The following is a 12,904-nucleotide window of genomic DNA, read 5'->3' as shown; positions in this document are numbered from 1 at the left end:
TTTTGTGGCAGCCGGGGCGTCTGTGGCGCGGCTGTGGAGGGAGGGGAGCGAGGGTATCCCTTCAGGAGGCGCAGAGCCACGCTGCTGCCGTCCCTTCTCCTGTGTGGTCTTTACCCTGGCTTTACCCACGGTGTTGCTGTGAGGTCTGTGTGCTGCCCTGCCTCACCTCATGGCTGGCGTTGGCCCTGATTCCTGTGTCCCTGGGCCTGGCCGTTAAGAGGTTCCGAGCCAGACCTTTAGGCCTCTTCAGCTTTCAGAGCTCATGGGTGTTATGACTTGGGCTTGCTGCTGTTTTTGGAGACCTGAAGCGTCGAAGTGCTTTGCACTACCAGAGAGGGCTGGTGACACTCCTGTGGAAGGGAGCAGTCTGCTGTGACAGTGGTAGGTGGGGAGATGATGTTTGGCTTTTCCCAAATCCAAGAAAATGGGAAGCTGCTAACCTAATACGTAACTTTTGGCCTACTCATCTAGCTGACAGAAGTACATCTTAAATGATGTGATGTGAAAAACAGGTTATTTGCTGAATGAAAGCATGAGGCTGGGACATGTGGTAATGACAGGACAGCCCAGGCTTCATACAAGCCCCTGGGCTTTGCATGTAAACAGAGGCCCTTTCATTTCAAAAAGTAAAGAAACACAGATCTTTGCTTTCAGCAGTCACATAATCTGTGTATGAGCACATTCAAGTATTGTTCAGTGTTTGTGGAGATACTCATTAGTCCATCCCTTTTTATTACTGAGGCCCTCTCCTGTGACAGTTCTTAAGCATTGATGTCAGCTGCCAAGGAAAATACATAGTCACCAGATCTTGGAGTCCAGGCCAAGAAGAAACCTTTTGTAGTGATAGGTAGTCTATTTTCAGGAGGCACAATTCCTTTAAGACCTGCCCAGCCTCCATTATTATAAGAGGCATAAAGAGTAAAATCTCTCAGTCAATTAGCACGGCATTAATTTTTGTGGCTGTCAGCTCCAGTCACAGAAACAGCTGGGCTGTAGCAGCAGAAAAGCACTTTGTCTAACCTAAGGCCTGTGTGTGTCCCAGCTGTCAAGAAATGAACTGAGATGAACGCTCTTGTGAATGTCTCCTGATGCTTAATGTCTTTATTTCTTAGACTGTATTTGCCTCCTTTTCTTGTTTTCTTTATCTGGAATTCTCCATTCCTAAACTAAGCATGAAGGCTTTCTACCATTTCTTCCGTGGAGCAAATTTCATTCTTCCACCTCACAGAGGCTCCACTTTATTTCAAGTTAGCTGAATTTTTTTTTTTCTTTGCATATTTTTGCTATTATTTGTTTCTCCAATTGCATTATTTAACTGTCTGCATAGAGGAGCTATTTCTGCATTCCTGACTTGCCTAAATTCCTGTGAAACTCAATGGCTGTTTTGAGTGTGCAAGGACGGGGCTAAAAATTGTATTCTACATTCTGCACTTCTAAAGTCTCCCCAAGTGGCATCACTTAGAATTAAAACTTCTAAGCAGACAAGCAGCAAATACAGTGCAGGTAATTGTAGGATCTCTCTATCAAATACCAACACTAAATGTCTGTCTATATGAAAATGTGGTAAACAGTTGAGCAATTGGATAGTTACAAAGTGGTGTTTTTCTCTAAATAGACATATAGTTAAAAAACCATTCTAACTAGTCATTTATACCATGGCTCCTCTTGAATTTTAATGACTATATATGGATATAACCTATGCATTACCTGTCCCAAATCTTTGCTTCAAGTTGCTGTGGAGGAAACCACTTAACGCGAGCTTATCAAAGCTTTTGCTCTCCACATACACTGTACAAATACACTATGCAGTAGTCCTTAGCACAGTTAACGAATTAACACTTTAACAGGTACAACTTTCCTGTGTAGTTGTGTCCATTAGTATCTGTATGTCTCTATGTAAGTAGTTGCACTGAACTGAGTGAGATTTTGTATATGTATGAAATTATTCTCACAAGCAAATGTCAAATCCAATAAAAGTAATGAAGAACAGTTTAACTGTAAATATAAAAGAAAATATTTTTCTGTATATTCAGGTGGAAACAATTTGGTAGTAAAGTCTTCCTGCTACCAATTTTGATCATCACAATTAAAAAGTTGTCAGTTAAAATGTACAGTCTTCAGCTTCAAACGAAAAACTTACTATAAAATAATAAAATATTTGGCTTTTATATAAATCCAAGCAAAAACTAAGTATTAATTGATGGTTTTGTCATTCAAGTTTCAGTGTAATTCACTTCTGCTTATTAGCGTTGGGCTAAAATCTTGGCAGAAACAATGCACTCCATCAGCCTTCTGTAAGTCAGAAATTGGATTTAATGCCACTTAGCCCATTTGGCCAGTTGAAATCCCAAGAGTTCACATGCACTTAAAAGACTAGGCAATACATTTCATAAATACCAAGATTTTTCCAAATGTTGTTCACTGGAATATCCTGTCTTGATCCACTGTGAGTGTATTGTATTGTGTACTAACTGTCCCTTGCCCTCCCTTGCCCCACTGACATACCAGCTAGTAGATGCTATTTAAGAATTTGTTAATAGGTAATAATTATTTCTGCTTATTAACTATGTTGTTGATGTAAAAAAAAAAAAAGTAGATTCAAAATGCAGAAGATGAAGTTACTCAACCAAACAGAAGTTTACTGCAAAACTGTTCCGCTAAAAGTTGTTATAAAATTCAATACAGTCCTTTCTTTCCAAAACACGGTTGAAGAGGTTGTAAGTAAGGAGTGCTCTTTTCTTTGCTTGCTATTTTACAGTATTTTAATGAAAGACTCTCAGTAAAAGCCACAAAAGTCTATTGGATCCCTTCCTACTAAGGAATTGATTTTGATATCCCAGATGTCCAGTTTGTTAGTGCCATTTATTCAGCACTGGCATTCCTGGGAATCACTTAGGGCTGCCAGTCTTAGTTGACTTGCACTAGTGTTGTATACCTTGCTGACCCAGGATGCTAGTCAAACCAGAATTAAGTGCGTTAGCTATTTTTTTTCTTGTCTGGGGTAAGAGAAATATAGACAAGATACTGGGAGTTAAGGAACCAAATGTACAAACATTCAGATTAAATACATTTTGGGAACTTTTGATTTTGAGGGCCTTAAGATGAAGTAATGAAAATGAACTCCAGCATTACGTATTGCTTTCAGCTTGCCAGCTCTGACAACCATTGCACTTTAGAGGGCAACTTGGATGCTTAGTAGTTGCAAAACTGGCAGAAATTCTGAGAATCTATCACTTAATAACTTTTATTCTTCTAGCTTCTAATTCTTGCACATAATTGTAAACTGCTTTTAAAGCAGCTGACCCGCATAAAAACATCAGTGAAAATAGTAAATATCACAAAATTCTTCTACTAGCTCTCTAAAATGAAAAATTTATTTGGAGAGACTGAAAAAAGGGAGCATTAATTAACTTCCTATGCTTGAGAGATTTTGCTGAAGTCCTTCAGCAGAATTGAGACAATTATAAAGCTATCTTATTTCCAACAACAGAAAAGAGCACGTGAAGATAGGAAGAAAAAAGGAGAACTCAACAGACCTGTGCTAAAAATGAGTGTGTCTGCACTGCACAGTGCCATGGCTACAGCATAGCCACATCCAATTACTTTCTAGTTGTTCCACTTAGCTTTTCTGGGTCCAACCAGACTAGAAAAAATGCTGAGATTTCTCATTTGAAGCCTTACAAGGACAGATGTTTATTTAAAAAAAAAAAAAGCTGAAAAAGGTTGGGTGCATATGCCACCAGTACTGTTGGGCCCACATGTAAAAATCTCAGTGGAAAATTAGAAATGCATTCTCATTCAGTCTTTCATTTAGATAATACAAAGTCTCCCTAATTGTTTCTGTGGCGCTTGATTTGTGCAGGAGTGGGACTATGAGAGTGTTATACCTCAGGGAGCAGGGATCATCATGAAAATGAGATGTGAATCTTGTCAGGCTGCCTGGCGTGTATGAAATTTTAACTAGATAACTCCTGGTACAAGGAATTTTGTTAGAACTGCTGAATAATAATTGTAAAAGTTCTGGAAGTTGATTTTTTCTGCTCTGATAGCAATCGTAATGACTTAAGATTAATATTAGCGTTATAAAAAGAGATAATTGCAGTACTTAAAACCCTGAGGCAAATCAGTAGAAATGCTTTGGAAATGATAATTATACCTGCACAAGGAAGACTATCTGTTTAATAGCATTAACTGGTCCAATTAAGGGGAAGCGGAGAAGGGCCAATTTGTTACTTCTTTAACTATTCTCTGAAAAAGTGGTTTTGATATGCAAGCAATAGAAATTGGTTTGTTTTTTCTAAAGTGATTCCCAGAGGTTTAAACATTTTAAGGACTATTGGGGGGATCTTGTTTCTAGTTGTCATTAAGTGCTTAACATCACAGACATGCTGGTGTTTTACCAACTAAACAAGAGAGGGGTTGGGTGTATTTATGCGGCAGGCATTTTGTTTCACATTGTTAACCTAATCTGGCCATAATCCCAGGCTAAACATCCATAAAGAGATTATTCTTAATCGGGGGAAGATGGGACAAGAAGAGGATTCATTGTTGTTCCAAAACAGCAGCAGGTTTGGGATATTTTACCACTGATAAGAGCTAGAGCAAGCTGCAGGCTGGCCGAATGGAGCGTAGGATCTGCTGCCACAAAGCTTTCCCTAGGGCTTGCCTGCTCTAACATAAATACTGATGTGTGTGTCTTTAAGTATAGGTGTGGGAACCAACGTGTGTATACACACACCAGTCATTTGCAAACTAATGCAGGGATTTTGTGTCAGTAAGTTGGAGAATACATACTTGCATATATAAACAGGCATGGATTTTACCAGAGGGAATAGAGGGAGCAGAGTTTAAGAGGGTTTTAATCCTTCCATGAATCCTTATCTTTTATTTCCTTGCTGTAGTGCTGGCATTGCTTCTGGCACTTTCCTCAGATCTTGAGTGGTTAAAAAAGTTTTAACTAAAAGTTAAAAGCAAAGGCCCAAAACCACTTTCTGCAGGTGCACAAAGGTGGTAGCGCTGTACGGAAAGGGCAGCTCTATCCTCTTCAGAGTCGTAGCACAGAGACAGGATTTTTTTCTCTGCCAGTGGTTATTTTGAGCTTTCTAAGGCAGCCCTTCAGCAGTTGGAATGGCAGAACATAATTTAGGCAACAGACAGCTCTACCATCGTTAAAGCAAGCATACCCGCTGTTGTATAATACAGGCAGGTAATAGCACAAAGGCACTCTTTCATATCAGCTATGGGTTTATTTCTGTATCTACCTACAGATAGATGCATATTTATACATACAGAGTATTAGAACAGCGTTCCAAAACAAATCAATCCCCTGAATACATTTATGCCTGAGCAGACCCCACAGAAACTGATACAAGATTGATGTTAATCATGTTGTTCAGGGCACTACTTAAAAGCTGTCAGCCAGTGCCGCCTAGAACATAAAACCACCATCACTATCACCGTGCTGGCTGTACCCACAGAACCCACTGCAAAGAGCATAAATCCTACTTACTTAAATACAACGAACAAACACGCCATTAAAACAGGATGATGCAATCAGGAAAAGGATAACTAGAAATTTCTAATTTAGAATGAATAATAAAAAGCATTTTAATTTTGCAAAATTTAAAGCTGACAAGTTCATTTTCTCCTTTTCAGTGAGAACATCAGCAGTGGACAGAAAGTGAAACAAGCTGAACATCATGGACTGTTACAGTAAAATACTTGATTTACCATGTGCAAAAAAGATATTAATATATAGCCCAAGAGGTGGTATGACTGGAACAGCAGGAGAGAAATGAGTACTTAGCGGGAACAATGGGTATGTTTGGTTTATTAAAGTCCAGATCCGACAGTAGCTTTACATAGCTTTATTCAAGTAGAATGATCTAATCCAAAGAGAGGTTCTCTGAGCTCTGCACTGCAATTAATCTTCCCATTGTTTTGATTAATTGCAGATACATACCTTATCATTCCTATTAAATGACCCTAGTGCATTTCCAGTCCCCTAGCAGCATGCAGTCTGCTGGTGCTTGATGACTAGCAAGGAAATAACTGACCACAACACATGATTTTCATGGGGCAGTCCTTTAATGATTAATAAAAATACGAATGGCACCACAACAGCCTCTTCTCAATCTCAGCTTCTAAAAAGAAAAGCAGGAGCCAAAGAAAGATGCCGAGACTCTTACCTGTTAAGATTTTTTCAACAATTAGTCACTTTTGCCTCTCCTAATCAAAATTATGCCTACATGTTTATATTCTATTTTAATATAAAATCTCATCATTCACCTTTAAAATAATTTTTTTCTTAGGACAGAAATGAGAAAAATGCAGTGATTTTAAAAGAATGCTGAAAGCCACAGTAGATCCCCAGAAAAGATGGCACATCTCATGATCTTCTCTGATGGAAGGACAGCACCAACCTCTCAAACACATAGCTTTTATCAGCTCTGCGTAAGTTAAGAAAGTGGTTAAGCAATGTACTTGTGTAGGATCAGAATGAAAATTTTCCTTCTTCAGCACTAAGGGCTACTCAGCTCTAGATTTTTAATTTAATCCATTTTATAAAAGCCTAATTGCAAAATTGTGTGGACTTAGGCTAAGTTCTGAATTTTCCTATGACTTGGGAGAATTCAGTCTAGATATTAAATTCTCACTTCATCTTTTATCAGTAATAATGTATATACTTGACTGAAAAACAACCAGCTTGGACGTGTTGCCGTAAGGCACGCAATAAATTACAGACACTGCTCCAAAAGTTTTTGAGTGTCTGAATAGTGCTGATGCAATTGCATAAAAATCTAATTTTGGCGAAACATGATGCATCTGCCCCATCCTATGTATCCAAAGCCCAAATTTTTCCAGCAGGTAAGTGAACAAGAATGAGGTTAAATGGAGATGGTGTATGTTGAGCCAAAAAATATTAAACAAACACCGTCCCACTCCCCCCAAAAGAGCAAGTCTCTTCCTCTTCTATTAGAAACAAAGGTAGAAACAGAATTGAAGCATCTTCACTTTTTTCCTGGTATCCTATTCATTCAGTAGAATCAGAGTGCATATTTAATAGTTTGCCCTACAAGTAGCGCATTACTGACTGTTATTAGAATTACAAACTAGTGACATTGAAACTAATTAACAGAATAAAAGAGCTGACCCTGCTGCAGTGCCTATGTGTAGTGGTCTCATTTTGAACGTAAGCAGATTAGACTGATGGGACTTCAAGACATCCATACACAGTATGGAGAATATAACTGCCAATATTTCAACATTTAACAACTAGCATTAGTTTCTTTAAAATGTCCTTCATGGTGGATATGACCTCCCAAACAAGGAATGCAGCAGATGAGTAGGTAGCAAGGAAGTCAAGTTCTAGTGTCTTGGCCAAATTCCAACTTCAGTAATTACACTCTGCTCTTAAATTCCCCCTGCAGCTCTCCTAGAATAAAGCTCTTTTTCAGCTGTCCTGAAGCATTGTGTAGTATTTCTGTGAAGCTATACGACACTGAAAAATATCTCCTCTTGTTAAAATTGCAAGGGGAATTCAGGTAGACAGACAGCTATTACCAGAGCTTGAATTTGGGCAGAACACCAAGGTTAACTTACACTTGCAGTGGGATCAAGGGATCTTTGCTGACTAGGAGTGTCAGACCCTTGCTAAAGAGCAGAAGTGGGAACAGCTCACTGTGCTGCCTGAATACAAACTCGGAAACTTGGGATCTCCACACCTGGAAGCGACCGTAGGAATGTTTCCTAACAAAGAACTCTGCATAAAAGCCTCTGGTGCTATAGAGTATCTTACCAAAACTTTATTTGGTTATTTAGAAATATTTATTAAATTATTTGTTTATAAAAAAAGTTCCAGCAACTTTAAAAAAAAAACCACCCAAAACAACCCACATTTTTAAAAAAAGCCTTTACCAACAGAAAAGCAGCTATATAACACAATTATGCCAAGGCAAGTATTTGAATTCCAAGTAGCAGCTATACCAAGAACCACTCAAAGAGTATTTAAGCAAGCTGAACCAGGCCTGCAGTACTAGTGGAAACATCCTACATTATGCTAAATAGACAGCTGTAACAGTTTTCTTAGCCTCTAAATTGGGACTCATTTAAAATATTTAGGTAACTGACTCTCAAATTTGTTTATACCCAAACCCAAAAAAAGTCATTCTTACTCAACTAGTATAATTTAGAACCATCACTGTACAAATTCCTGTAGAAAGGAAAAAGGCTCTCCAAATCCATCCACATACACTGAGTCTGTTTGCTACTTGTATTTTGTGCCTTTATTTTTTTTTTCCCCTCCTGTTGTTGCCTTTCTTTTTTCAGATGCCTTTCTTTTTTCAGATCAGGGCAGCTGTAAGCTTGGTGCTTTTATTTCACCCATTTCCTTAATCTCAACTTTCTCATATTTTCTCGTCCGCAGCCACCTCAGAATAACCAGCACAGTGACACCAAAGTCAGCAGTCAGTATCACCACTGTCACCGCAGCACTAACGCCAGCAACCAGTTGTCTCATACAAAACTCTGGTGGCTTTTCATCAACATAGTAAATTGTTATTTTTTTCAATATCCAGAGCATCTCTATTGACAGAGATAGTTAATGTACTGTTAGAATGAAATAGGGAGTCATCTTTTACATCTTTTTCAAAGTAATAGGCTACATCAGCTTTATCTACATCACACCTAGATTTCTCAGAGTCATTCTGGTTCAGGCGGATTTGGATAACTGGGGAATCATACTTAATGGCTGCAATGTACCTGGGATGCAGTTTGTATCAGCTCTCAAACAGATGTTTCAGGGCATTTGCTAGATCGGGAACATCAAAGGCACTGGACCTTTTGTGCTTCAGTTCAATGTAGATCCAGCTTGTTCTAAACAGTTCACTGCAACTCAAGACTTTTGTCACCCTTTTTGGTTCTTCTTACTCCAGCAGTGTCCACACACCAGCAAGTACTGGTTTGATTGCACTGCCTGGCTTTGAAGATACCACTGTTCTCACAGTCTGGATTGTAAATGCCATCATTATCTAACAGCCCACGGGGATGGTCCCAGAAGCGCTTCTCCTTCAGGGGGATCATTTCTGCCTTCATCAGCAAGCATTCTGAAGTCAGTGTTGAACAGTCTACCTTGTGATTTGAACATACCAGCGTGCAGGTGCAGTTCCCAGATCCGTCCTGCGCACATACCACCCACTTGTTGGTTGCACAGGTACCGACCGTTGTTCTGTGCTGATGAAGCTACCGCCAGAATCAAACCCAGCAAAACCTCAGACAGAGGCTCCATATTGCAGGTGAAAAGCATGGATAAAGTCCCAAGTGATAGCAGGCAATATCTGAAATGACTGCCATCTATCTGATACCCCAATCCTAGGGAAGTCAACAAGCTGCACTTTCATCTGTTACTTCTCAGAGAGCGGCACCAATGCCTGCCTCCAGATGCCTGTGATCCCTCTTACTTGATGAGGAAACAACAGGGAAGAGACAAAAGCCAATCTGAAGGCCATACCTTGGGCTTCCCTTATGGATTAAAGCACAAGCAGCTTGCCCTTTTCCTTCTTTAGACTTTTTATGGACTATGTAAATGCATGTTTAAGGAATTTCTCCCATTTCTGTTGGAAGAAATCCTACTCCTCCACTTCCATCATGGTTTTTCCTGCATCTTCCATCACACAGAATCTGTATTATTCCATTGTCTAGATTGTTATCAGTTATGGACTTCCTCCTTTCTACTTGTGTATATTTATAAAACAAAGCCTTCTAGAGTTTTATGTATGCTGCCTGGAATAGCTGCCAGTTCAGGAGGAACAACTGTTTATCAGTTTGATGGCTGCTCTCCTACTTACAGAGCACAGGAGCAGAGTCTCATCTTCCAGCATGGAAAGCTTCTCTCCCCCGTTTCCTTTGGCACATACTCATCCCAAGGCAGTAGTAGGAATGATGATTTTTATGCTTGCATTACCCCTACAAAGTTGTTAGCTGTTTCTGAAGAAATTTTTCAATCTGAACTTTGAGTAATGCCTTTCGCAGTACACTCCAGTAGGTCCCAAGTGTCCTAATGATCTACAAAGCATGAGTTACCCTTTCCATGGGTTTTGGCAGTAGCTGAAAGATATTTTCCAGTTTGCATTAAGCAAGTCCCATTCATCTGATTTGTCAGACACTTTATAAATCATTATTTTGGGACCAGTAACAACCACAGAACAGTGTATACACCATTCTCCCATCCACACAACTTGCACACTGCCTTGTGGTCAGCTCCTTTTACCTGTGCTGCTGTTTTCCTGAGGGCCTGCCCTGCTTCAAATCAGTGCAAGCTGGGCTACTTGTAGTGACGGCTTGCATCTGTGTGAACAGTAGGAAGTTAGCCTGGCTGCCAGCAAGTTATTTATAAAACAGTATAGGTTTAAAATTAGAGCTCCAGATGTAAATACCCTCTACCACTAGAGAAGGGCACAGTCTGGAGTTGAACTTTGCAGCTAGACCTATTTCTAAATAAGCCACAGAAACACATGCTACTTAAGGGAGCAAAGATGAGACAAGTTCTTCAAATTATTCCTGGCTCCTTTATAGCACATTATCACACCTCTCCATTTCCCCTTCCTTCAGATAAAAATAACAGTAGTTACCTTTCTTAGAAAATAATTGAGATCTACAATTAAAATGATGATAAAAATTGCTAGGTATTTCAAGTTGTCATATTGACAATTCTTTGATAATAGTTTAGAAATTAAAAACGGGGAGTTACTAAGTCATTTACCTATAATAATCTGCCTTTTTTTTTTTTTAATTTCACATCCCTCCTTCAAAGTCAAAATCCATTTAACTCTCACCTACATACTCATATCTTGTCTTTATTTTATTGCACATCACGAACTTTAGAGAGGGTAGGTTTTGATTTTTCTTCTCTCTGGAGGACAGAGCCTCAACTGCTGTGAACTTAGAGCTCACAACCGGCTTCAGTGAAGCGATGGCAATTTCTATACGGCTGAGAGATGTGCTGCCCTTGTGCTTAGAAAGCACCACATGGATGGGCAGTAACAGGACTTCGGTAAATAGCACTTTGCTTTTATGATGTTTACAGACATTCACATTTGGTCTCAGCCTCATATTATCATTTGACAGTTTCCCCTTTTTACGGACACTTACAGTGGAGAAAAATTAACTTGTTTGACAAAAGTAACACATGGAAGGAAAACCATAGGTAACAAAACGACACGGTCTGTTTTCCCTACTGGTGAAGATTCTCATTGTTGTTACCTTAATTAAAAACTGCATTGTCTCTTCCCTCAAAGGTGGCCAGAAGCACGACGATGGTTTTAGAATATACCCATCACCAAGCAAAAAGCATAGAACAGTGGCAAGACAAGGGCAAAGAAGGAGTAATTTTCAGTTTCCCTGACAGAGCTGCATAAATTGTCAAAATAAAAGTGCACTTTTCCATTGACTTTTTTGTACTGGTGGATTTCCTCCTCTGGTAAATAAGGAGAGAACAGACTTATTTTGAAGACAAAAGTCTTTCCAATTATTTATCTATCTATGTAATGTCTCTATGACACTAAAAAAAAAATATTTCCTTTAATCCATGCTAAACTGTAATGGCACTACAAGAGTTAATTATTTAGAACAGCAGGCTGTAAAAGGAATGATCCTGCAGGAAATGTGGAGTGCAGTATTTCTTTAGTGATCTCTGCTTCCATGGAAACAGTTTCTCAGCACAATTCTAAATCTTATAAAAATAGGGCACTAGGTCTATGTAAAACAGCAAGACATTTCCAATTAAACAACCAGAATGCTTTTATCTAGGCCATTAAATACTTTGTTCAGTACCAAATATGATTACAATGTTCACTGGGATGTTAACAACCAGCTACTTCCCATGCGCCGGCTCTGTGGGGCCGGATGAAGTCACCCTGCATGCATCCTGACGTCCCTCGCCTCCTCAGTGGGGTTCACAGCAACAACACAGCATGTTTCCTTCCCCTTGCAGATGCCGAGGTGCACTGCTCTGCCACACCATGCCTTTCGAGGTGCACTGTACACCTCCGTGCTGCTTGCTTTCCACCTCCATGGCGTCTCTTTCCCCTGCACAACACCATGTCCTCACAGCTCAGTAATGCCCGGCAGACCAAATTCTCTGCTAGCACAGCAGGAAAGAGTTTATCTGGCTCCTGCTGCTGGCAGAAATAGAGCAAGAACCAACACACTTGAATCAAATTTGGGTAATGAATATAGTTGCTTGAAACCTAGTTTGATGATCACCTTCAGAATTCACTGGAGTTGCCCATGAAAACAAACCCATTACATTACCTACTTTAGTGATGCTCCAGCCAGGATTATCTGTGAAAACAGTGTGGAAAACACTGATCTACCATCCTGGCATCTCTGCCACAAAGTGCCATTGGACAATTTTCTGAAGGAGACTAAAGCAGAGGGTTTGCAAGAACAAATGAAAAAAACAAATCTATACCAAGATACACGGCTACTGCCCATAAAATTTAATCACTAGCCAGAAGTTTACATGCACTAGTAAGAACAGTTTTGTGCTTTGTTCAAAGCCTTTTTTGTATCAGCTGTTGCAAAGCTCCCTCTAGTGGTATTAAACTTCGTTGAATCACTTGGTTATTGTTACTGACTTTGAGTAAATACCAGATCTGATGCTCAAGAGATGAGAAGCTATTACAAATGTGGAACACATCTTTCAAGGTACTGCACACGCAGTTTTTATTAGTAGACTCTGGCATACCATCAGTCAGGAACAGCAAAGCAGCAAGCAAAAGGAAAAAAGTACTTATCAATGGCAACAGTGTTAACTTTTTTTGTTTGGCTGGTTTTGGTTTTTGTTTGTTTGTTTTCCTCAACTGAATTGTTCTTGGAAAGTTACTTATTTAAAATAATAATAATA

General features: G+C 39.4%; 1 protein-coding gene and 1 long non-coding RNA gene across 4 annotated transcripts; one reads left to right on the top strand and one right to left on the bottom strand.

The window, feature by feature from the left end:
• The first annotated feature begins 18 nt into the window (after window positions 1–18).
• On the top strand, window positions 19–11,446 carry LOC143161265 (uncharacterized). Of its 3 annotated transcripts, XR_012995498.1 has the most exons (5): window positions 19–143; window positions 251–381; window positions 5,656–5,818; window positions 6,312–6,453; window positions 11,295–11,446. It is a non-coding gene; the product is annotated as an uncharacterized LOC143161265 (long non-coding RNA). The 3 variants fall into 3 exon arrangements; XR_012995499.1 differs by having other exon boundaries at window positions 19–381; window positions 6,317–6,453; XR_012995497.1 differs by having other exon boundaries at window positions 19–381.
• On the bottom strand, window positions 8,265–9,430 carry TACSTD2 (tumor associated calcium signal transducer 2). The gene is given in 4 exon segments (XM_076340086.1): window positions 8,265–8,563; window positions 8,565–8,897; window positions 8,899–9,222; window positions 9,224–9,430. Coding segments are annotated over 4 exon segments (954 nt in total). The 5' UTR covers window positions 9,305–9,430; the 3' UTR covers window positions 8,265–8,347.
• Window positions 11,447–12,904: the final 1,458 nt, after the last annotated feature.

The sequence above is a fragment of the Aptenodytes patagonicus genome, chromosome 5, assembly GCF_965638725.1.
Source record: "Aptenodytes patagonicus chromosome 5, bAptPat1.pri.cur, whole genome shotgun sequence".
In the NCBI taxonomy this organism is placed as follows: Eukaryota; Metazoa; Chordata; class Aves; order Sphenisciformes; family Spheniscidae; genus Aptenodytes; species Aptenodytes patagonicus.
The sequence above is the reverse complement of the archived record's forward strand: the minus strand, read 5'-3'. Positions and strand labels throughout refer to the sequence as shown.